General features: G+C 38.5%; 2 protein-coding genes across 3 annotated transcripts in view; one reads left to right on the top strand and one right to left on the bottom strand.

The window, feature by feature from the left end:
* Nucleotides 1-3,311: 3,311 nt before the first annotated feature.
* stoml3b (stomatin (EPB72)-like 3b) lies at nt 3,312-7,231 on the top strand. The gene is made up of 7 exons (XM_047380101.1): nt 3,312-3,467; nt 4,985-5,091; nt 5,181-5,253; nt 5,348-5,430; nt 5,519-5,722; nt 6,712-6,846; nt 6,969-7,231. Exons 1-7 carry the CDS (start codon nt 3,410-3,412, stop codon nt 7,155-7,157), a joined length of 849 nt encoding a protein of 282 aa, XP_047236057.1. The 5' UTR covers nt 3,312-3,409; the 3' UTR covers nt 7,158-7,231.
* Nucleotides 7,232-13,667: 6,436 nt separating this feature from the next.
* mtus2a (microtubule associated tumor suppressor candidate 2a) overlaps nt 13,668-25,739 on the bottom strand; it is a 60,720-nt gene continuing 48,648 nt past the window's right edge. The window contains exons 13-16 of one of the 2 annotated variants that reach the window (XM_047379719.1): nt 25,574-25,672; nt 24,507-24,626; nt 24,267-24,364; nt 13,668-14,109 (exon numbers count right to left, since the gene is read on the bottom strand). In XM_047379719.1, coding sequence (XP_047235675.1) covers nt 13,686-14,109; nt 24,267-24,364; nt 24,507-24,626; nt 25,574-25,672 — 741 coding nt within the window. In that variant the 3' untranslated portion in view covers nt 13,668-13,685. Of the gene's footprint in view, nt 14,110-24,266; nt 24,368-24,506; nt 24,627-25,573; nt 25,673-25,739 lie in introns of both variants that reach the window. The other variant, XM_047379718.1, reaches the window with a different exon arrangement.

The raw sequence follows: 25,739 nt of genomic DNA on the forward strand, positions 1-25,739 counted from the left end.
AGCTACCCTCTAAATAAAACTACCGAACCTGGATGTAATATAAAAACTAGAAAACATGCGTTAATTAAAAAAAAATTAAGAACAGATCGACATTTGAAAGCTTGATAAAACGTATAATAAATAAAAATAAAATACACAAAATGTAAAAAATAATAAAATTTCTATGGATAAAAATTCAGCAATCATGGTTACAATCATGACCTGCACACTAAAAAATAAACTTACTAATTCATTCTAAATTAAGAAAGCTGCCGCCACCATCTGTTTCTTCAGATGTAACAACTATGTTATCCTATTGTTAAAAATGGTTTACAACATACTTCAACTCGCCCTATATAATGCTTATCACCCATATCAGTACTATTGCTCAATACAGGTGACCAGTCAGGTGTCAATTAGTCACAAAGAGTCATGAAATTCCACTGGTGCAGTTTTTTTCTTCCACATTTTCCATTTCTGTTTGATTACGATCTCACTTTAACCAAACAAATGATCACCTGCAGTCCTGGAACATATTCTCCCATAGAAACGTTTGCAAATCACCCAAAAGCTTCACATTATAAGAAGTTTTTATCTGAAATTGTCATGTCATAAAATAGCTTTAATAGATAAATGAAAATTTTATGAACTTCTTCTTAAAAGATACAGTTATTTACACTTTAGACAAAAAATAATGCAATGCAGTCAACACAACTATTCACTAAAATCTCGGTTAGGTCTGTGTTCAAATAGTAATGTCTTGCTGTGGTGACCCCTTAATTAGGGAGCAGCCGAAAATGAGTTACTGCTTAATCAGTGATAATTTATATATATGAACAAATGTAGATTTTAACACATAAATTAAATGTAAACACTGGCATTGTTCATAATAATAATTAATGTAATAATTGCCACCATAGTAAATCAACATCCTAATTTAAATGTTGCTAAAAAAATAAATTGTAATATCCAATGTTTAAAAAGGAGCATGAGGCTGTTATAAAATGTACTTGTAGTTATATTTAGATGAAGGGATCAAAATTTAAGATAAGTATTTTCATTTGAATCAGTGAAATCTTTGTAAGAAAAAAAAAAATTTCTAATTATTTTCAAAAATGTACACAGGATGTGATGTATATCAAACACTGTATAATCCCCAATAACACAATCAGGTATCTGCAGGGAAGTTGTTAAAAATGGTAGAAGTTGAAACAATCAAATGGTTTTCTCTTTCAGTTTGAAGTGAAATAAGCAAATGTCATCCAAAAAATTATAAAATTTTTATTTATGCCAAAACTTTAGAAGACATTCATTCTCTTGTTGAATAAACTGTAAAAAAAATGTATATTTACACATTTACATACATTAAATGAAGGAAATCTTAATTTCAAATGCATAAACCAAGATAATAATAAATGAAAAAAATGAGAAAAAATAAAGAAACATAAAATTAAACCATTATTAGAATAAAGAAGTCATGTCACATAGGATAAAATAAGATAGTGCCCTGTCTTGTCTGAAAAGGAAGAAAATGTACATTATGGAAAATCATGCCCCTGCTTAACCCATCTATACAGGCCATGATATACAGGTCCTTCTCAAAATATTAGCATATTGTGATAAAGTTCATTATTTTCCATAATGTCATGATGAAAATTTAACATTCATATATTTTAGATTCATTGCACACTAACTGAAATATTTCAGGTCTTTTATTGTCTTAAAACGGATGATTTTGGCATACAGCTCATGAAAACCCAAAATTCCTATCTCACAAAATTAGCATATTTCATCCAACCAATAAAAGAAAAGTGTTTTTAATGCAAGAAACATCAACTTTCAAATAATCATGTACAGTTATGCACTCAATACTTGGTCGGGAATCCTTTTGCAGAAATGACTGCTTCAATGCGGCGTGGCATGGAGGCAATCAGCTTGTGGCACTGCTGAGGTCTTATGGAGGCCCAGGATGCTTCGATAGCGGCCTTTAGCTCATCCAGAGTGTTGGGTCTTGAGTCTCTCAACGTTCTCTTCACAATATCCCACAGATTCTCTATGGGGTTCAGGTCAGGAGAGTTGGCAGGCCAATTGAGCACAGTGATACCATGGTCAGTAAACCATTTACCAGTGGTTTTGGCACTGTGAGCAGGTGCCAGGTCGTGCTGAAAAATGAAATCTTCATCTCCATAAAGCTTTTCAGCAGATGGAAGCATGAAGTGCTCCAAAATCTCCTGATAGCTAGCTGCATTGACCCTGCCCTTACTTTGGACCACTGAGCAACAGTCCAGTGCTGCTTTTCTGTAGCCCAGGTCAGGCGCTTCTGCCGCTGTTTCTGGTTCAAAAGTGGCTTGACCTGGGGAATGCGGCACCTGTAGCCCATTTCCTGCACACGCCTGTGCACGGTGGCTCTGGATGTCTCTACTCCAGACTCAGTCCACTGCTTCCGCAGGTCCCCCAAGGTCTGGAATCGGCCCTTCTCCACAATCTTCCTCAGGGTCCGGTCACCTCTTCTCGTTGTGCAGCGTTTTCTGCCACACTTTTTCCTTCCCACAGACTTCCCACTGAGGTGCCTTGATACAGCACTCTGGGAACAGCCTATTCGGTCAGAAATTTCTTTCTGTGTCTTACCCTCTTGCTTGAGGGTGTCAATAGTGGCCTTCTGGACAGCAGTCAGGTCGGCAGTCTTACCCATGATTGGGGTTTTGAGTGATGAACCAGGCTGGGAGTTTTAAAGGCCTCAGGAATCTTTTGCAGGTGTTTAGAGTTAACTCGTTGATTCAGATGATTAGGTTCATAGCTCGTTTAGAGACCCTTTTAATGATATGCTTATTTTGTGAGATAGGAATTTTGGGTTTTCATGAGCTGTATGTCAAAATCATCCGTATTAAGACAATAAAAGACCTGAAATATTTCAGTTAGTGTGCAATGAATCTAAAATATGTGAATGTTAAATTTTCATCATGACATTATGGAAAATAATGAACTTTATCACAATATGCTAATATTTTGAGAAGGACCTGTACTGTCTACACTATTTGGAAATATGTTTGTTTATAATCGATTTGTTCCACATATTATAGTTATAACATTTACACTTTCTATCAGTGGATCTATATAATTAACTGAAACATTATTTGTAAGTAACATTTATATGAAGTAAAAGAGGATTTTATTGTGCTCTGTCTTACAAAATTAATTATTTTACAACTTTACAAGACTTTACAACACTGTATTTAACCTTGAAGCTTTACAATTGCACTCTGTTGATGATCAACTTAGAGTCAAGCCCACACCTACACATTAAGGGACATTATATTGCTGTGATGGAGCTTTAAAAGGCTGGGTCAACTCCTCTTGCTAAGTAGCACTTTAACAAGCTCTCACAGCACATTTCCGGGGGAATTCACTCAGGTCTGAGCAACAAAAGGAAATGGAAGACCAAATGGAAAGCCAGAAGACAAGAGGAATAAGCAAAGACAACCTAATATGTAAGTCAAATCACTTTTTTTGTTTCATGTTTTATGCTTAAACTTGACTGGACTCACTGTGTCATGTAGCATAACTGTTACTACCAACTGTCACTACCTACAAATAGTTGTTTTTTTCTATTGATTGTTGAGGATTTTAGTCTTATCCTGCCCAGGTGCAAGTTATGTTAAATTAACCAAGTTTATGTCAGTTATGACTGCAGGAGTTTGTTGTGCTTCATGAATGGATAGAAACACACCTGTGCTGATAAAAAACAGAAACACACGCCAGAGGATAGCTCTATCGTCATAGAGACAGAAATCACATGTCATGAAGATAAATGGTCCCAAAGGCATGTGACTAAAAATGTTTGTGTATTAGCTTCCCTACAATTTTGTACATGCTCTATTAAGCCAAACGAAAAGAAACTGTCATTCTCAGAGCAATGGCTAACAAGTATTGACATTTTCCATCATTTAGTTTTTAGATAACAGAGTTAATGTTCATGTATTATCTACATATATTTCAAATACACAATAAACTGATCTATAAAACAGGAAGTGACTTCCCACTCATCCACTCTACATTGGGAAATAACTCTTCCTTAGATTTCTTATTTTGCAACTGTAAAAGTCTTCTAGGTTGAACAACAGGAAGCAGTTTCTGTTTGTTCAACTGAATTCATGCCGTGGTACCTAATATAATGTGGTTTTGGTTTAAACACGGTAGCAATAGCAAAAGCCACAGAGGCCACAAAGGTGAAACTTTCCATCAAGATATAATTGTGTTTTCTCTGATAACAAAAACTCTAAAATGAGATTTCCTAATGGCTACTTAACTGTAAATACACTAATCAGTCTGGGCTGGAAACAACACCACCCTTGTTATATTACCTTTCTTTCTCAACAAAGCCACACTCTAGAGATCAGTCAACATTTTATTATTTGCTGTTTGAACAGATGTTTTGTTTGGGGGGGGGGAATGCCTGTCAGGGTCCTGTCATGATCTTAACGATAACATAAAAGCAATCTTCAAAACACCTTTTATCTGTATGTTGCATTTAAAATCACAGTTAAACAAAAGACAAGTGGTGTGCATTAAAGCATTATACTCTTCTTTGGTGTAAAGTCCATGATAGCTGGAGAATGCTAATATTCAACTTATAACATGGCCTTTACATGTTAACAGTTCTTCTCATTTGCTGCATTATTGTAGATTTTGTTACAGTAGGTGTTTCCAGGGTGGTACTTGGTGTAGTGGTAGAGTGGTCAGTCGCATGTAAGAAGGCTATAAGTCCTCAACACAGTTGTTAAAGTTTGGAGACCAACCTTGAGACCCCTGTTGTATCTCCTCCTGCCTCCTCTTTCTGCCCGTTTCTTGGCTAATTACTGTAAATATAGCCTACTTGTGCCAGAAAACAAAAAAAGAAGACATTTCTAATTTATAGTCATGTCATTCTATCAAAGCAATATGTCAAATCTTTGGCGTTGTGTTTCTTAATACATTTAAACACAGTCTGTGTGATTTCTTTCACTAGCCGAAAGGCCCATTGGATCTCTAGGATGCGTCGGCTGGTTCCTGGTCCTTGTTTCAGGCTTCTTCGTTATTTTGCTCTTCCCAGTCACAATCTGGTTTTGTTTAAAGGTGAGAAAGCCGAAAACCAGAAATCAGCCATTCTGTTTCAGTGCCAACATAAACATGAGCTGATTTAGGGTTTGTGGTCAATACTGCAGATTGTTCAGGAGTACGAGCGGGCCGTCATCTTTAGACTGGGTCGCATCACAAATCGAAAGGCAAGAGGACCAGGTGTAGTGTTCATGTTTGGTATTTTTGTTGGCTTTTTTTCAATTTCGTTATAGAATAAAACACTTATACCAGCCCTTTTTCTGTATGTTGACAGGAATTTTCTTCATTTTGCCATGCACCGATTCTATTGTAAAAGTGGATCTGAGAACTGTGTCGTTTGACATCCCACCTCAAGAGGCAAGTGGCACTCAAAAACACACATTTCAAGGAATCTAATCTAGAAACTCATTAAAAGGAATTACTTTAATGTATATTCTTGATCTAGATTCTAACTAAGGATTCAGTCACTGTGTGTGTGGATGGCGTGGTCTACTTCCGAGTCAATAACCCCATCGCATCTGTGGTCAACGTGACTAACGCTAACTCCGCCGCCCAGCTGCTAGCACAAACCACCCTCAGAAATGTTCTTGGCACCAAGAACCTTGCAGAGGTCTTATCAGATCGTGAGGCCATCGCTCATAGCATGCAGGTATAAAAACTAAAGGGCTCAAATAATACTTCTTAGGTCTGACTTTCATTCCCTCCTTCCTGAGTCTTACATCATTATTGTGTTTGTCAAAGGCCTGGAAAGTTTTAATGTCCACACCAAGGGTAATCCTTCTTTCCCACAGGGTATACAGCTTCTGCACTACACTTCATAGGCAACACAGATTTCCCTTTTGTTATGTACTGTATATACAGTCATATCCAATAAATTGGAACGTTATTAAAAAGTTTATTTATTTCAATAACTCAGTTCACTTTGTGAACTGACACACAGTCAAATGCAAATTAATTGCACACAGACTGATGTTTCTAGACTATTATTTCTATTAATTATGAGGATTTTCCACTTAAAGTTATGAAAACAATATTTAGGATTAGAATACTACATCAGATCAATAAACAAAATTTTTTATACAAAACTGTGGGCTTAATGAAAAGTATGTTTCATACCTGCTTGAAGGTTGTTATTTTTAAAACATACTTTTAATCTGGGGCTGCATGGTGGCGCAGTTGGTAGCACTGTTGCCTTGCAGCAAGAAGGTCCTGGGTTCAATTCCCAGCCTGGGGTCTTTCTGCATGGAGTTTGCATGTTCTCCCCATGCATGCGTGGGTTCTCACTGGGTACTCCAGCTTCCTCCCACAATCCAAAAACATGCTTGTTAGGTTAATTGGTCACTCTAAATTGCCCTTAGGTGTATGAATGAGTGTGTGTATGGTTGTATGTGTGTTGCCCTGTGATGGACTGGCGACCTGTCCAGGGTGTACTCTGCCTTTTGCCCATAGACTGCTGGAGATAGGCACCAGCTCCCCCGTGACCTACTATGGAATAAGCGGTAGAAAATGACTGACTGACTTTTAATCTGACAAATAAGTATTTGTCAGACATAAAACTGCCTTTTGTTTACTCGAAATGCACCAGAGAGACTTTAAGTTACAAGTGGGAGGTGATGATTCTCTTTCTGTATTTTCCAGTCAAGCCTGGATGAAGCCACTGACAATTGGGGCATCAAGGTGGAGCGTGTGGAGATCAAAGATGTGAAACTGCCTGTTCAGCTGCAGAGAGCCATGGCAGCTGAAGCTGAAGCAGCTCGAGAGGCCAGGGCTAAGGTCAGGACAATGAGCATGATAAAATCCAGAAAAATGTCCAAAATAGAGACAAGTGCATCACATAAACCTACCCATTGGGCTACTCATGCATTATTTTAATCCCTTTCTGTCTCTTGCTGTAGGTGATTGCAGCAGAGGGTGAAATGAATGCCTCCCGTGCCCTGAAGGAGGCATCCCTTGTGATTGCAGAGTCTCCTTCAGCCCTGCAGCTCCGCTACCTGCAGACTCTCAGCACCATCGCAGCAGAGAAGAACTCCACCATCATCTTCCCGCTGCCCATTGATGTCATTTCTAACTTCATGCGCAAGTGAGGACATTAAGCCATCAATGCCAGTGTTCCATGACGTTATGTCCACCTTGATAAAATATTTAAAACAATGTAAAATCGTGTGCTTTCTTATGGGTGGGATTTGAACAGACGTCTGCCAGACGTTCCCAGCAGACCCTCACTATACGCCTGGGCCTGCCAAGTCTGTTTGGGTTTCTCCTCTTCCAGCGCATCCAACTCACCACCAGGTGGTGATCGGAGGACAGCTCTGCCCCTCTCTCCACCCGAGTGTCCAAAACATGCGGCCGAAGGTCTGAAGACACGACAACAAAGTCGATCATCAACCTCCTGCCTAGGGTGTCCTGGTGCCAAGTGCACTGATGAACGTGCTTATGCTTGAACGTGGTGTTCATTATGGACAATCCATGACTAGCAAAGAAGTCCAAAAATGAAACACCACTCGGATTCAGATCGGGGAGGCCATTCCTCCAAATCACGCCTCTCCAGGTATCACTGTCGTTTCCCACATGGGCGTTGAAGTCTCCCGGCAGAATAACGGGAGGGGCACCCCCGATGGGGACGCCAAGAAGGCCGGGTACTCCGCAAATAATACTACTTGGTAAAACATGGCGGTGGAAACAACATGCTGAGGGGATTCTATTCTTCAGCAGGGACACGGAACCTGATCAGAATTGATAAGAAGGTGAATGGAGCTAAATACAGGGCAATCCTGGAAGAAAATCTGTTAGAGGCTGTAAAACACCCAAGAGTGAGGCAGAAGTTCATCTTCCAGCAAGATTACAAATTACACACATACAATAAGCTTTAAAATGCAACAGTTTAGAACCAAAAATGTTTAGGCGCTAGAATGGCCCAATCAAAGTCCATACCTAAATCCATTTGAGAATCTTTGACGACATTGAAAAACTGCTGTTCACAAATAATGTTGCTAGCTACCATAATGAATATAATTTTTTGCTGTATTTGTAGTGGCACAACTCATTCAAAGAACACAAACCATTTCTAACATTTTATTAAACATTTTAATGCTGTCTTCTCTTCAGAAAGGAAAAAAGGTACAACATATTTTGTTCAGATTACATTGATGAAAAATGTTATTCCTCCACTTCTACATCTCCCCACGCTACAGTTACAGCCTAACCATGAACAACGTAGAGAGGTCAAAGAAGAGAAAAGAAGAACAAGGACACCAAAGGCAGAGATAACATGCTTCTATTTCTGTCGGTGTTCTAAGACACACAATTCATGTTGTAAATGTATTTACATTCAAACATACAATCAGCACCAAAAAGCTTGTCTTGGGATCAAAATCCATGGGTGCTATAGTTTTAAAGATAATTTATGTACAAAATTTAGTTATTGAACTTAAGGTTGACAAACCACAGCTACAGTAGCATTCGAAAATCAACATGAGTCTTCAAAGACTGTACTAAATTATTTATGTTGTTCTGTGGGTGGGTTCCACCAAACGCTACATATTCAATGGTTGCTACAAAATAATCACAAAAGAGGTCCTTTTTAGTAAACAAAATGGCATGAAAGGGTTTTACAAAATTCAATCATTACTATTTTGACATTCAGAACAGAGTGAGACACAAATGTCCACGGGACACATTGCAGGGTGATTACAATACCTGTTTAGGGTTTAGAAACTGTAGTCCATTTAAAAGATTTGTACTGAAATTCAGAACTGTATGCTGCCATTTGTAAACAGTAGTTTTGTTGCATCCTTGTAGACTGTAGTTTTTGCACCTGAGGTGAACATTTAGGAGGAATATTTCAGTAACATGAGTGAGGAATAATCCCAAACAATCTATAGACACAGTGAGTTTCTTACTGGTATTTTTTTTTCTCATTCTTTTCCCTTTTTTACAATTGAGCAGACATTCTTAAAATCATCAGTGTAGAAAAAAGAAATAATCAAATAATTGTGACTATTTCAATAAATTTCTCTTACACTGCATTTGACATTCTTCTGATAGACACATTCAACCCTGTGTCCACATCATACAAAATAAAAAGAGTTCTATTCAAGACCATCAAAAAGTGCTGGTAAAGAAGTTAAAGAACAACATTGCCCTTAATTTGTTATTTTAACCCCTGGTAAAGATGTGTAAAAAGCACAAAAAATCAACCTTTTAGTTTGAGTTCAAATTAAATTTGGGGTGGAAAAAATCCGTGTTACTATATTTTTAAAATATCATAACCACGGTTAGTACTACCCTAAACCGTTACCATAAAATAAATATAAAATCAAAAATAATAGCAGAAGATTTTTTTTTTTCAATTTGAACTTGACACAAAGGTCCATGACACAAGGGCCCATTTCTGCCAGCAACTCTTTATCATGGGAAAGAAGAGAGGAAGAGAGAACATGTAAGAACTAACTATATACTAGAATCCCGCTAAAATACATTTAAATGGGATTTTTCTTAATTGAGTCTGGACTGGGAAATAACTCTCCCTTAGATTTTTAATTGGCCACCGTGAATTTTCCTAGGTTGAACAATCTCTGTTAAAATAATTTCATGTAGTGTGACCCAGTTTAATGTGGTCTTGGTTTAAATGTGTCTACCCAGGCGCTGGTAACTATAGCAAAAGCCACAGAGGCTGCAAAACTGAAAAGGAAGAATAGGCAAAAAAAATAAATAAAAGTTTCGGTCAGAAAGCCCCAGTGAAAAAGCAGCATTTAGGAGTCAGTATCTCCCAATAACAATCATTTATTTTATGGCTTTTGCACACATCTTTAACAAGAGTTCCAATTAATGTCGAGAGCATTGCTGTTACTGAAAGACTGAAAAATCAATTTTACATGCAGCTCGCCTGCTGAGCTGGAAACATTCAAATGAAGTGTGCTGGTAAATATTTTTCGACATTTTCTTTGCATTTCTTTGCACAAGAAGTAATCAAGAGAGTTTTGCAATGACCAGCACCAGATTTCCACAATAAAACCACATAAATCTCACATCCCCAATTCCCATATGTCTGTTTACCATTAAATACATCTATGATAGCTACTAACCCAAACGCATGCTCCCCTCAGTAATATAACTGATGACACCGACTCTCACTTTATCTATTTACAGTGGTTAACCTCATGTAAGGTTTAAACTGTGTCAGCTTTGTGGATAAAAGACTGCAGCTTTTCACCATGTCTTGTTTAAAGCCAGGCAAAAGATCACGACCCTGAGGGTAATTCAGCTAGCAGATTACTTATCAGGAGGGAGATATGACTCACCATTTGAAAGAATATACAATATTATTTTTATATATAAATAGTTGGATGGTGTGGTGAGTTTTTTAGAATTGTAAAATAATTTGAGGGAAATCTTTTACAGTTGTTTATGTCTTCTGTTGTGTGGCTGTACAAAAGAAAATTAAAAGAAAATCTAACAAATTATAACTTAGATTTCCCTGAATAAAATATTCTAGCATGCTGAGAACCCAGTATGCTGAAGTAAAAATTAACATACCAGTTGTAACTAAAAGTGTATTACAAAAAAGGTTATGAAAATGTACTATAAATACAGGTTCTACAAGGTCTACACTAATAAAGCACATCACAAAAGGTAAAGAAGGTTGTCTGTTTTACCTACATAAGTTCGAGACATATTACACAAGACAGTCATCTGAGCATCATCTGAGAACAGTTATTTGCAGAATTTTCTGCATCCATGGGCAAATCTGACAATTTATGCCCTGTTTGTTCTAAACATGTGCTCTGTTTACTTCATGAAAAAAACACCATGCATTCATGTTCCAAGGCTAGCAATTTTCTGATGAAAGGGTACCCACTGTGCCTTGCAAAAAGTATTCATGTCCCTTGTCACAGCACAGCTACAATCTTTATTGCATTTTATTGGGATTTTATTTGATAGACCAACACAAAGTCATGCTTAATTATGTTAAGTGAAATTAAATGGATACATACTTTTCAACTTCAACAAATCTGGAAAGCGGGCTGCACGGTGGCGCAGTTGGTAGCACTGTTGCCTTACAGCAAGAAGGTCCTGGGTTCAATTCCCAGCCTGGGGTCTTTCTGCATGGAGTTTGCATGTTCTCCCTGTGCATGAGTGGGTTCTCACTGGGTACTCCAGCTTCCTCCCACAGTCCAAAAACATGCCTGTTAGGTTAATTGGTCACTCTAAATTGCCCTTAGGTGTATGAATGAGTGTGTGTATGGTTGTATGTGTGTTGCCCTGCGATGGACTGGCGACCTGTACCCCGCCTCTTGCCCGTAGACTGCTGGAGATAGGCACCAGCTCCCCTGAGACCCACTATGGAATAAGCAGTAGAAAATGACTGACTGACAAATCTGGAAAGCTTTGCACAGAGCACTGTTGTGTCCATCATCATAAAATGGAAAGAGAATGGCACAACTGCAAACCCACCAAGACATGGGTGTCCACCTAAACTGATTAGTATGTATGTATACTCCTGGGTGCTCTGAGGAGTATGGAGTCTGGGGCCCTTAATAATGGGCCATCTGGTCTCTTTACAAGCAGAGCAGGTGTTAGCTTTGCATTGCCGGCATTAAGTCAGACCTGTTAAGGCCAGGGCTGCCCTTTGTCAATGTTTATCACTTTTATTGACATGATTTCTAGACACAGCCAAGGGCTGGAGGGTCTCTGGTTTGGGGATCAGCAGATTTTGTCTCTCCTTTTTGAAGATGACGAGGTCCTGCTGGCTACCTGTAGCCAAGACCTACGGGATGCACCAGGGTGGTTTGCAGCTGAGTGCGAAGGGTCGGGGATGAAGATCAGCTCCTCCAAGTCCAAGGCCAAGGTTCTTGATGGGAAAAGGGTGACATGCCCTCTCCAGGTTGGAGGGGAGTTCCTGCCTTAAGTGGAGGAGTTCAAGTATCTCGGGGTCTTGTTCACAAGTGAGTGGAGAATTCAGTGGGATATTGTCAGACGGATTGGTGCAGCCACCACAGTAATGCAGACGCTGCACCGGTCTGTTGTGGTGAAGAGAGAGCTTCACCACAAGCTCTCTCCTAAGGGGGCCGGGCATTCCTTTAGAGAAAGTAAGAGGAGCTCGTAGAGGAGTCAGCTGAGGTGGCTTCCCCCGTAGACGCCTCCCTTGGGCGGTGTTGCAGGCATGTCCCACCGGGGGAAGGCCCTGGGGATGCTGGAGGGACTATGTCTAGGCTTGGCTGGAAATGCCTCGGGTCGCCCCCCAAAAGAGCTGGAGGAGGTGTCTGGGGAGAGGGAAGTCTGGACATCTCTGCTGAGACGGCTACACCCACAACCCGGTCCCTGATAAGCGGAAGAAAACAAGTACAATGTTTTTATTTAGAGATATCAGATTAAATTTAGCTTCTTGGTGTTGGTCTATTACAAACTATTCCAATAAAAACAAGGAAGGTTTTTGTTTTGATGTTATAAAAGTTTTATGGGTGTGAATACTTTTGCACATTCAAACCACTCTAATATACAAAATGCTCAAGATCTCCAGATTACCTGCTCTCTTGGGTTCCTGTATCATATTCTGTATTCCCATGAGAAATATTTTTAAACTTACAAACACGCGGATATTTTCTGAACATTTCAGCATCAGTAAACAGATCACAGCAATAATAGTTTTTACATTAAAACTGGAAGACTTTCACAGTACATGCCTGCTTAATTAGCAAATTACATGTAATAAATAAATCTGATTTAAACATCGTTCAATAAAGAAACAGACAACAATTAAAACAGTAAATCCTGTGCTAGGTTTCTCTTAGCTCTGAGCTCTCTGTTATCTGTTATGTTGTGTTTTTGCCACTGCTGTTGAGACACCACAGACTGCACATTACCACTGAGGTACGTAGAAAACAGCAAACACAGATTTTGCCAGCTGACCTGAGGGACCCTAAGTAAAGAGTAGCTCATCTTGTGAAGGAAGACCTGGCAAGGTTGTAAAAAATACACTAAGTTCTTTGCATTTTGCAGGTAACATGGCTCCAAGGAGGTTAAACTATCAACATTGAGCTAATTAGAAACACTCAAATAGAACTCAAGGAGGCAATTTGCTTCGATTTACAAACCAATTCTTGATCCAAAGTCCCTTATAAGTAAAACATTGGTCACTTTCTGCTGGTGAGGTGGGAGGACCAAGTTTAAGGCGCTTTGTTTTGTCTAGATGAAAAAAGAGAACTGAGAACAAGAACTCGAGTGACAGAATAGGTCTTATTCTGACAGAGAGCAGCTTATTTTACTGAGGATATATGTGTGTGTGTGTTTGCCATCTCTACAGACGGGCTATGCAGAACACATGCAGGGGAGGTTTAACTATCTAATACATAACAGTATTTACAGTGTACAGTTAAAAATACATGAACACAAACATGGATCTCTGACAGGAAATTTAGAGGCAGTCAGCCTTTTTTTGAATGTGTTTATGTCCATATTATAGAATCTCTGTATCATGAGCACCACCAGTTGGGTGGTTCACAGTATCTGTACAGTATTCTGGTAACCGGTTCTAGTTATTTTGATGTGCCACCATATATGGCTACAAAGGAAAGAATTGGAGTACTGAAGAAAAATTGAGAATTTGTGAGCTTTTAATTCTGTAAAGAGGTGTTGGAGTTACAGCGACCTGGTGAAGCCCTGTGAGTGGGCGTGTTTGGGCCGGAGGAGTAGTTGTGATTGACGGCCGCCCTGTGTGTGGGCGTGGCCGGTCCCGGAGAGAGGTTTTGATTGACAGCAGCTCTGTGAGACGGTGAGCAGTACTGAGCTTCCCTGGGACAGCCATGGCAGTGGGTGGGTGAGTCGCACCCTGGCAAGGGTGAGGAGGAGAACAATGGGGAGGAGGGAACGGGGGAGGTGGAGAAGGAGGAGCGGTGGAGGGGAGACGAGGCAGGAGACATGAGGGGGCTAGTCTGGAGAAGCCACAGCAGCTCCTCATTGTTGCGACTCAGTCGCTTTTTCTCGGTGCTCTCCTTCTCCACGGACTCCTGCAGATTGGCGTTCTTCTCCGACAGTTGCCTGTAGGGGGAAGGAGTAAGTGATTGCACGAAACAGGAAATACAATGTCATTTTAAACAACACAAAGCTAAGAAAAAAAAAAAAATCAGCCCTTTAAAAATACTAGAAGACCATGGACATATTTTATAAGGGAGAGTGGGGACAGTTGCAACATTGTTGATTTAACCAAAAAGCATTCAACTGGACTGATGAGAATTATCCAGAACATTCTCAGTTAGCCCCTCATTCTTTCTGGAAGACAGCAGCCACACCCTGTCATTCCTTCAGAACTAAAAATCAAGGTAAAAAAAAGTAATATTTTTAATGATTAGTTTCTTTGTGATCTCACCCACACTGCATGTATGAAGAACTTAACAGTTATACAGCTTGAATCAGCAGTTTCTTAGCTTCTAACAGCCAAAACTAATGTTTTAAGCTAGCATTGCTAGTTTAAAGATGATAGTTATGGTGAGGGACAGTTGCAACACACTGTTGCAACTGTCCTTCATGACCACAATGGTAAAGAATTGACGAATAAATAAAAGTCAACCTAATGAATGCAGTAGAGAATATTTATTAATGTCAGGTGTCTAGTTATTTAACACCAAACTGATCTGTAAAGGCTTAATCCAAGTTGCAGGATATTGTAGAATATAAAATATCCGTGTGTGTAATATTAACTATCTCTGTGTGTAACTGGCATGTGTACATAGAGCAGAGGGGTTCAAGCTTAGGGAGTGAAGCATAGAAAGTGCAAGGTCCTTGGGGAGGGAAGTAGAGAGTCCAAAGTCATAAATTAGTGAAGGACAAGGAATCACTGATGGGGGAGAAGAAGACAGGGGAGAACAGCACACAGAGAGGGCAAGGCCATAAATTGGGGAAGGAGACAAGGCTAGAGACAAGGCAGGATAAGTTTGTTATAAGAGAAGAACCAGAAGTACTCCTTATTTGGATATGAGGTTATATAGTTGCTGGGGAGATATCCACAGATAGAATGAGTGTGTATGTGTACTGCATAGCAGCAAGGGGTATATAAAGGTATTTGTTGCCCCTCCAAAACGGACAACACACAGACGTTTCCAGGTACCAGTGTGAGTGTGTGTCCCCTCTCTGAATTCAGATTGGTTTTTTATAAACTTGTGGAAGCGTACAACTGATCTCTGACTTAGGATTGTCCTTTGGGTGCCAAATAAAAGAGTCGGGGAGAGGTGAGGAGTAATGTAAGAGTTAACTGACGGCCAGTAAAGTTCTCCTACCTCAACAATTGGTGCCGTGACCCGGATTGGCACTAACTAAAGGATAATTAATTGACTACGAGGCAGATGTTGTTCTACAACACCGCAGGGTCGACCCAAAACCAAAATGGTAAGGAGATCTATATTTATTCTCCTTTTGCCTGCTAATAGTGTAGGTGGTGTTGTGGAATAGATCTGTTTTCTCTTAAATTTACAGTCTTTATCAGTTTTGGGTAAAATATTTGTTGGTTGAAATAATGGATTACAGTAAAGGAATGATATATTGCGTAAAAATATTTGTTGATTGACACGAGATACATTTTAGCCGAGATACTTGAATGTTGAGGCTGTAACATACATTTCACCGAAGATACTTAAATGGTGACGGTGTTGAAGTAAATAAGTTCCGGATTTGGCAATCCAAACTCAGTCCTGACGAGGACTGGGGTATTTAGGCTGGGGTTAGTGAGAGCCTCCCCGAGGGATTGGGACGCCTCAAAGTGGCCAGGGATAGGACCCCGAGACCCTGAAATGGCAGGTGAGGGAAGACAGTTGAGATACTTAAATGGTGAAACTGTAATAATAAGATTAAGTAAAAGGAATTCCAGGGAGTCAACGGAGGGTTGATTCCTAGGTGTCAAACTGGGTTTGGCATCACAGCGGTCGGACCAGGAGAGATTGAAAGAGTCCCGCTGAGTGGAAGGGTTCAAGGCCCTTTGCGATTGTGTTAAAAATGCTTTAATTTGGGAAGATAAGTTTGGTTTTTCACAGAGTGGAAGTTTTAGGGTAAATAAGTTAAATAGTTTAGAGTTTCAAGTAAAACAGTTGATGGATGGAGATGAGAAAAATAAGAAACATAAGAAAAAGATTAAAAAGCACAGAGTGCATTAATTAAGGTGTTAAAGAGTTAAAACTTTCCTGCAGGAAGTTTTGTTTGTCTTAAATATTGCGATCAGTCGGAAAAGAAAGGAGTATAGTGCATGTTATGGTGGACAACTGACTGACTGACTGATATATTTCTGTGTGCAAAATCTGAACCTATACTAAACTTCTCATCTGCCTCTCTCACACACACACACACACACACATACATGTATGGGATTTGAGTGTAACATCTGCGTTTTTGAGTCTGGACTTTAGTAATCTGCCCTTCCCATGGCTACTCGACCAGAGACACTTCTTCAGCACGGCCTGAAAGAGAGAGCCTGCCTGTCTGCTGTAAATCACAGTGTGAGTTTCCACCAGAACGAAACTCAGAAGTAGTCTGGCCCAAACCCACTGAAATGGACAACGATCCATGCTGCTGCAGAGCCAGAAGAGCGATACACTGGATTTATATTGGAAGCACATCTTATGCGGAGAAACAGGCCGGAGCAAAGTTCTTTCTCCCTCCTGGAGATGTTAAAAGCGGACAAAGAATGATTGAATGTCTCACCAACAGACCTGAAGGGCCTGGGTTGTGTTTTGGACTGATAGAGGATTGTGTGCCTGACAGTCTGACTCTGGAGCGATTTAGAAACTGATGGGGGTAACGTACAAACACACACACATTTGCATAAATCTTTTCCTATTTTCTGCAACGAAGAACGCTTATTAACTGCTGCTCATGTGATGCTTGCTTGACATTGACAGATATAGTGGGTTAAAATATTATTTTAGGGTTAGAAAAGTATCTTCAAAAGGGTGATAACTTAACTCATTTGATACTTTCCAGTTAATTCTTTTAGAGAAGCAAGTTCTCTTTTGTTGTGGAATATTTAGGGTCAATTATTCTAGTTATTAAAAGTTATTAAAAGCAGAGGAAGTTACATCATCTCCAAAACTCAGCAGTAACCAAGTGTTTCTATGTTATTCTTAGGACAGATCTCATGAAGGAACATTTTTATAAAACCCAGCGCATGCGTAAAACCTGATGGGTTTCTCCTTCAGGCATTATTTTCTGTTGTCAGATTTTGTATCCCATAAATCTAATGGGTAGAGACCTCATTAAAACAGGCTTAGTTCTACTGCAGATGGTCTTCATACAGTATTTACTGTTTGGTGCAGTTTATGTCCGCAAGTGTTAACTGACGCTTATGGAAAGTACAAATTCATTGTTTTTCACAGCAGCTGCTGGGAAGAGGTTATATTAATTTCTTTCTTTCCTCTTCTGATTCATGCAGCGTGTTGATTTACACTGTATCTTATATCAGGTCCTGACAAAAAACTATGAAAGGCTTGGTTCTGCAGTTTCCTTTTTCTCCCTTTGGGGAAGGAAAGGAAACCTAATCAGTTCTGTGTTGCATAGAAATATTAAAACACTTGTTGTTTTCTAAGATACCACCAGCTAAAACTTTTAAAACTTTTGAGAGTAATTGGTTTTGTTAAAACACATTTTCCTTGGTAAAACAAACCTTTAAAATGAAAATGGGAAAAATTGGGTTATTTTTGAAGGTAAGAAAGAATCTGATTGGACAGTGGTACCACACAAAAATTAAACTAATCTCATGTTTTCTAAAAGACTCTGCATAGAAAAGGCCTTCAGAACCGTGGAGTTATTTTCCACCACAGTACCAAGTTTTTTAAGCATGCTTTTTCTTTATTTTAAAACAGATCTGTATTTTTGTTTTGTTTTTGGCTTTTTAGCATAATGTTGTCTGAAGCTTCTTATGAACTGGGTTAGAAGCAAATATGATCTGAGTTAAATTAGGAGCTGTGAACTAATAATTTTAAATCTGATTATTGTCCAAACAGAAATAATACACTAATAGGTCTGGGGATATTTAGCCAATCCTCTCTTCAATCTGCAGAGAGCCAACATCATTGTTCAATGGAGTAGTACTCAACTTGTGGTTCCTGGACTCCTGAAGCCCGTGAGCCATAGATTTTGGGTCCATAAAATTATAATACTTAATTAAAGGTAGACTGATTACCTATTAAAACAGATCTAAGCCAATGATGAGTTCCAGTCATTTGGTGGCTTTGAAATGCAATAATACTCAAAATTTCTACTCTGGGGAACACAGATTGGGGTTGAAGAGTTTAGTTTTGGAACCAAGGTTAGGATTTTTATAACAGAATCAAGACAAGTAAAATCCTTCATTTTAGGAAAAGAAAAGAAAAAAAGGTTCCTTGTTTGATTTCTTAGGGTTTAAAGATTAAAAGAATACATAGGAGTAGAAAGGTACACAAGCTGATTTCATTTCAGATTACTAAGAGATAAAATATTGGAACATTTATCAGCATTTAGATTATTAAAGAGGGGTTCTAGTAATGATTTTCTCTCCAACTCTCAAAATTTAAATAGCCAAATTAAGGAAAATTATGTGTGTCTTCCCTTTGAAACACTATGTGGAAAAAAGTCCAGTTTGGAGTCGAGCTTCTTATCTTAATTTCTGATTAAGTCAAACACTGCAGTTTTTGTTTTGTTTGGGTATACCATAAAAATGTCAACGCCGGCTTAAAATACTTCTTTGCATTTAACCTGAGCAGAGAAATTCTTGAATGCAGCTGCGATCAAAATTGAGCAAAACAAAAAGAGAATTATAACAATAACTCTCAGGATTGTAGTTATTATTATTACAGAGTTACAGTACAAAGAATTGGCAAAAGGGTTTCAGCATCAGAGAATTTGGATTCATTTAAGAGAAAACTGTTGCTGTGCTTCTAAATAGTTTGTGCACTCATCTTAAAAAAAAAAAAGGATCCTGAAGATTGTCATAACTAAATTGATCAATTACAGCATTAAAAGATATGGCTGAGAAAACATATTCTGAAAAGAGATTGTTAAAAATTTCTTTGAATTCTTGAAGCTTCAAATTTGGCCATTTGTCTGTCTTTGATGTTTGTGTTTGTTTTGTTGGAATGAATGTTTGTTTATTTGTTGCATGAAACAATAATCCATGTTTAGAATAATGTTTCTAAATCCCAGATTGATTAATACTTTGAGTTTTCAGGAGAGTTAAGAAGCAGCTTGTTTCTGAGGTAGATGCATGTTAACAGTTTTGCAGTTTAAGGATCACTAAGATGGGTTGGAATGAAGAAACTGTGGGTCCGCCCATAGGCTGCCAATCAGAGGTTAGTTCTGCCTGACTCCGCCCACCTACCAGGTTGGTTCGTGCTTTTGTTGTCATGGTGACGCTCAGCACCTCCCTTCCTGAGTTTTAACACTATTTAAGAGACAATAGAATCAAAATGCTTGTAGTGATTGTTGCCTTAAAAACATGTTTTTTTGTATAATAATTAAGGATGTAGCATGACGTTTAGATTTATGTGTTTTACTATAAAAAGGTTAATGAAATAGTTTAAACTAGTTTGAAGAATTAGTTTTGCATACAGAATCATTGGTGATTTATTAGATTGAAAGTTTTCCCTGGTGCCATTAAGCTAGCTGACAGTTCAAGATATGCCAAAAGTAAGGAATATATTTTTGATAAAGAATCAGAGTTATGATTTCATATTTGACAGGAATTATTTATTAGATTAAATTTGTAGAGTGTATGTGTCAAAATTACATTGGATTTACATTAATCTAAAACTTATCTTCATACAAGACAAATCAGGATGATATGTGACTTATTTCTAAGTGAAATATTGATGAACTGTGTAACGACTGAAGTTTGTGTTTAGTTGTTAATGGAACTGAGTTATAGTTAAAAACATCTGGATTTTATTTCTGTTGTTCTCATTAAATTCATAGAGACACATAGTTATGTCAGAATTCATCTCTTTGGTTCTATGTAATGTGATCTTGATTACTAGAACATTCTTGTTTAAACTTTTTGCTGAATTGTCGCATGGGTTGGACCCTGCGCCAAAAGGGGGGGAAGTGTCAGAATAAAGTAACATGGAGTTATTGCCAAGATCATTTTTTTCCACATCTTTGTGTGAAGGTAGGATGTTGTTTTACTGTCAAAACCTGTCCACTGTGTTTTCTCAAGTTTCACAGATGGTGAAGGCTGCATTACCAGAAACAGCCACTTCCACCCTCCAGTCCTTTATTCCTGGCGACTGGATTCTGCTCAGAGAGTCTAGGAGAAAACACTGGAAGTCCAGGGCTGGAATGGCCCATATCAGATCCTACTAGACACCCAGGAAAGCTGCAGGAAAGCTCCAGCTTCCCCAGCTTCATCTGGCTTCCAGGACACAAGTCATCTTCCAACTGGATCATCCACGGCCTGAAAGGTGTGAGGACAGCGGACCACCACAAGACAAAGAACTGTAAGCTGATCACTGGCGAGTGATTGAAGAGGTGGTTGAAGAACACTGTTCTTACAAGGGCACAATAATCCCTTGGGCAGTGCCACGTTATTTCAGAATCTACTTAATGCCATCGCATTGCTTGAAAGTTAGAAATCATAAGGTCATTTGCCTCACTGCACACACACCACAGTGAGACACACATAGGAAACATACAAGGAAGACCTCTAAACATTTGCACATAACCTTTCTCTGGATGATGGACTGGCGACGTCTGCAACAGAGAGATAGTCAAACAGGCGCCATGATGCTTATTCTCCTTAATTTCTTAACATTTGGTGGCTACAAGGCTCCTTTGCCTGGACAGCGAGGGTCAGCCAAATTATTTTCATCTGTGTTAGTGGAGGAAGCTGTCAAAACCAGGAGCAGCTGGGTCTGCTCATGGATAACGTTGTTACCCCTGACCCAAGGACGGTTCAGGGCCATAAAGCATAAACTCTTTTAAGTGGAGATAACACCCACATACTCTTTAAATACTGTGTGTAAATGTTGACACCACACTGAACCCAAAGACAGAAGAAGAGGCGGAATAATTGAGTTTCTCTCACTGGGAGTGGTGGAGCTTCCCTCCCCCCCAGAAGACACCGTTTGGCGGACATTTTATATTTTATATTACATTTTGATGTTTCTGTATCTTTTTCACGTTATGATTTAACTTTGTGTGGATGAGGACTCGGCGTGTGAATTCATGGACGCATAATATGATGGATGCATGTTTTCTTACTGATTTTCTCTTTTACAGGTAGTACAGTAATATTTTTACTTATTTCTACTTATTCTTAGAAGGACATTTTAGATTGTGAATTCTTTTATTAGAGTTCAAAAGGGGGATTGTAGAATATAAAATATCTATGTGTGTAATATTAACTATCTCTGTGTGTAACTGGCATGTGTACATAGAGCAGAGGGGTTCAAGCTTAGGGAGTGAAGCATAGAAAGTGCAAGGTCCTTGGGGAGGGAAGTAGAGAGTCCAAAGTCATAAATTAGTGAAGGACAAGGAATCACTGATGGGGGAGAAGAAGACAGGGGAGAACAGCACACAGAGAGGGCAAGGTCATAAATTGGGGAAGGAGACAAGGCAGGATAAGTTTGTTATAAGAGAAGAACCAGAAGTACTCCTTATTTGGATATGAGGTTATATAGTTGCTGGGGAGATATCCACAGATAGAATGAGTGTGTATGTGTACTGCATAGCAGCAAGGGGTATATAAAGGTATTTGTGGCCCCTCCAAAACGGACAACACACAGACGTTTCCAGGTACCAGTGTGAGTGTGTGTCCCCTCTCTGAATTCAGATTGGTTTTTTATAAACTTGTGGAAGCGTACAACTGATCTCTGACTTAGGATTGTCCTTTGGGTGCCAAATAAAAGAGTCGGGGAGAGGTGAGGAGTAATGTAAGAGTTAACTGACGGCCAGTAAAGTTCTCCTACCTCAACAATATCCCACATCTTCTCTTTTCTTCTCTTCTCTTCTCTTCTGTTTTTTTTTTTTTTTGCCCAGCAAGTTACCAGACAGGGAAAGGACATCAGACAGGGTTGTCTGTGTTATTAAATCTGTGTTCAGTTGTTGTTTTAGTCACCACCAACAACTCTGGTCTCCAGGTCTGCATATTTTGGATCTTTTTTGCCATCTTGGGTTTATTCCTATGACAGGGTGTTGCTGTGGAAAAATTCTAATGGATTCTTATAATTTTCTAGAATAACAGAATATCAGTTTTTTTTTTATGTGGTGGTATGTAATGATAATCTAATATGATTATTTATGAAACAGACATTATTCGGTTTAATAGTTGAATAAGCTAATAATTTGAAAAAAAGTGTCATGAAAAAGGAGTTTTATTTGTTAATAAATTGCTGTTGCAACTGTCCCTCGTGACTGTTGCAACTTGCAACATTTGACAGTGTCTATTCAACCATATGTTACTTGCTTTACATCAGGCTTCTAAATGTTGCACTTGTATGGGTGTGTAGGGGACAGATGTGAATTTACTATGTTAAAATATTGTCATTCAAATACAAATAGCCTGTGAGAAATTGAGGGAACAGTAAAAACTGTTGCAACCATCCCCACTCCATGTTAGCTTGGCCCATCATTGTCCCTATTGCCCAGAAAAATATACTAGGAGTTAAACTCCCAGTCAGTATTTTCTTTATCTTTATCATATTGTTACATATTATTAATATCACTTTTGATTCATGCCACAAAGCATTAACCTCTGTGAAAATGAGTGTTCAAATCACAAATTCTCACTTTGTTAAATATATACTCCTTTCTGAATTATGTTTGTTTAAGTGATTGAACAGTGTATGATATATAGATTAAGGTATATGTTTCTGTTTATAAATGTTTCTCGTTTTTACTTGTTAAACCAATGTTTGTTATAGTAGATTGGTTAGAATTGTGCAAAAAGTCATTGGTCCGTAACAGTACTTGAGTACTCTGTTTCTTGGTAGGGTTCCTTGGTAAATCGAAAGTGGCCTACATTTGTTTAGAGCTTTGTCAAGTCAGAAGACTCCAAAACGCTGTACACTGCAATCAATCATACACCCATTCATACAAACATTTACACACTGACAGTGGTAGGCTACACTGTAGCCATAGCTGCTCTGGGGCAGACTGTGTGTCTTGCCCAAGGACACAACGACTGAGGTGGACGGAACGGGCGTTTGAAACTGGACGAACCCCTACCACCGTCGGCACCATTGCCCCAGAAAGGTTTCTTAAAGGGACAGAGAAAATTGCATGTTGTGTCCTTTGGTGTTGATGAGATTGAACATGATATTTAGTTTACTGGAGCAAGACAAGAAAGGATTTTAACAATATCTCAGAGAAAGTATTCCCAATTATTCTGTTTTCAAAAATAGAATGGAGGTTTCACAAAAAAAATTATCTTTTTTTTTTTCTTCTGTGGAAAATTCCAATCTAGCTTTGATCAATCTTAATAGTTTTTGTTTTGAACTAAAAATGAACAGTTGCAGTAAAGATTTCTTAATAAATAAAATAAATAAACTGAACCCCCCCCAAAATCAATTAAACTGACTTTATTTTAGGGTCAACAGGAAACTAGAAATCAGATGTCGAGTTTAGTAATGTTAGCCAGTCACAATGTAATGCTTACAATATGTTTCTGAAAAGTCATGAATACTTTCTCTGTTACTCTGTACCTGTCCATGATGAGTTCTTAGGAACGTACCAAAGTGCCGACAGACAGGCAGGCAGGCAGAGGCAGCATGGTGAATTAAAAAGTCCTTTGTACTTTCTCTGTTACTCTACCTAGATGTTTTTCTACAAGTATCATAGATGCTGCCACACAATCGATTCAAAAGGCTTCTTTAGTGCTAATGTAACCAATCAGTCTTTATTAGTCAATTAGTCAATTAGTACTTCCATTGTTTTTACTAAATAAGAGTGTAAAATACAGAACGAAGAAGTACAACTTACAGTACTCACATTTACCTTCAAAGTTTCATAGGAATAGCTTAGATAAAGTCAAGCTTTTAGCAACTAGATAGTACTTCACAAGACAGACTCGCTTTCATTGAAAAATATTGTGGCATTTAATATCACAAGATCTTGCAGCACAAGATCTCATTACATCCTTAGAAGCCCCTCGCCCAACCTATGTTTGCATAAAATGGTATCTTACACAGGCTCCACTGTACAATTTAGTAAACGTAACTAAATGATTCCCAGATGTGTCTTACCTAGACATAACGAGGTTCATGTCAATACGGGCCTTCATATCTTCATTCTGCTGCTGCAGAAGCTGGATCTTCTCTTCAAGGAACACATTCTTTTGAGCCTGCTCAAATTCAGAATGCAACAATGGTGCAATCTTTCATTCATCACAAACTCATCACCATCAGAGTCCAGAAAGCCATGCACCTGTTATTTGCATACAAAGTTTGAAAGACTGTTCCTTAAGAAAGCCTATTTGAGCCTACCACTTTCTCCAGGTCAGAAATCTTCTTCTCCTGCTGGTGAATCTGCTGGTTTTTCATTTCAACAACCTCTTTCAGACTCTTCAGATCTTTCTCAATGTGCTGGTATGGAGCTAAAGCATCCTGGTAGAAACAATAGCAATGAAAAAAACCTTTAAAAAGCCTTGAAAAAAATATTTATAACCCTTGTATTTTTTCACATTTTATCGCTTTACAAACACCAGTTTCAGTTTATTTTCTTGGCATTATAAATGATAAACCAACACAAAGTGGTGCCTCCTTGTGCAATGGAATGCATAAAAATGCAAAATTTTCATGCAAAACCAAGGAAAAATTAAGTCAGGGATAAAGCTGTGGCGTAGTTGAACTTTTTTAGTTCTGAAATTGCCTCAAACTGCTTCTGGTCTGAATGCAGCCAAACTACGGTTGATGTACCTTATCGTTTTCTTATACCACGGGTCGTATTGGAAGCACTTTGCTACCACCTAGTGGTCTTAGAGTGAATGCAATCCAATTGTGAATTTTACATTGATAAACTTAATTTGAAATACTAATACTAATATATTGCATGTGCTGAATTAAAATAAACAATCTACTACTTAAACACTTTTAGTAACTCCATAAACAGCATATATTAATTTAAGTCCAGACCAAAGTCTAGTTGAAAATCTGTGGCAAAACTTTAAAATAATGTTCATAGACACTCTCTGCCCGATCTGACTAAGCTCATGTGATTTATTAAAGAAGAATAGGCAGAAATTTCAATCTATAGATGTGAAAAACCAGTAGAGACATACTACAAAAGACTTGTAGCTTTCAATTGCAGGAAAAGGCAGTTCTGCAAAGTTTTGAATCAGATGGGCTGAATACAAATACTTTCAGATTTTTATTTGCAAAAAATTTTGAAGATTTTTCTTTCACTTTACAAATGCTAGAATTGCTACTTTGTGTTGGCCTATCAAAATAAATCTGAATAAAACACATTGAATTTGTGACTGAATCTGACTCATTTTAGAGGCATCCTTAATGTGTGAGACAGATGTTTCAGGAACACTAAGATTTATACTCACAATGATCTGTTCATCTGTACTCTTCCTCAAAGCTTCCTCGAATCGTTTGGCCTTGTCCTTAAGACTCTGGTTTTGAAATGTGAGAGTATCCACTTGATCCTGAGCAAACACACACAGCAGAAACTTAACCTCATCCATTCGCATTCACATGCATGAATGAATGAAT

The sequence above is a fragment of the Girardinichthys multiradiatus genome, chromosome 11, assembly GCF_021462225.1.
Source record: "Girardinichthys multiradiatus isolate DD_20200921_A chromosome 11, DD_fGirMul_XY1, whole genome shotgun sequence".
Classification (NCBI taxonomy): Eukaryota; Metazoa; Chordata; class Actinopteri; order Cyprinodontiformes; family Goodeidae; genus Girardinichthys; species Girardinichthys multiradiatus.

Bases quoted from the DNA above. Each gene is read 5' to 3' on its own strand.
- stoml3b (XM_047380101.1), top strand. From the start codon at position 3,410: ATGGAAGACCAAATGGAAAGCCAGAAGACAAGAGGAATAAGCAAAGAC. The intron at 5,092-5,180 runs GTGAGAAAGCCG...TCAATACTGCAG, and splicing joins CAATCTGGTTTTGTTTAAAG to ATTGTTCAGGAGTACGAGCG. The intron at 6,847-6,968 runs GTCAGGACAATG...CTCTTGCTGTAG, and splicing joins CTCGAGAGGCCAGGGCTAAG to GTGATTGCAGCAGAGGGTGA.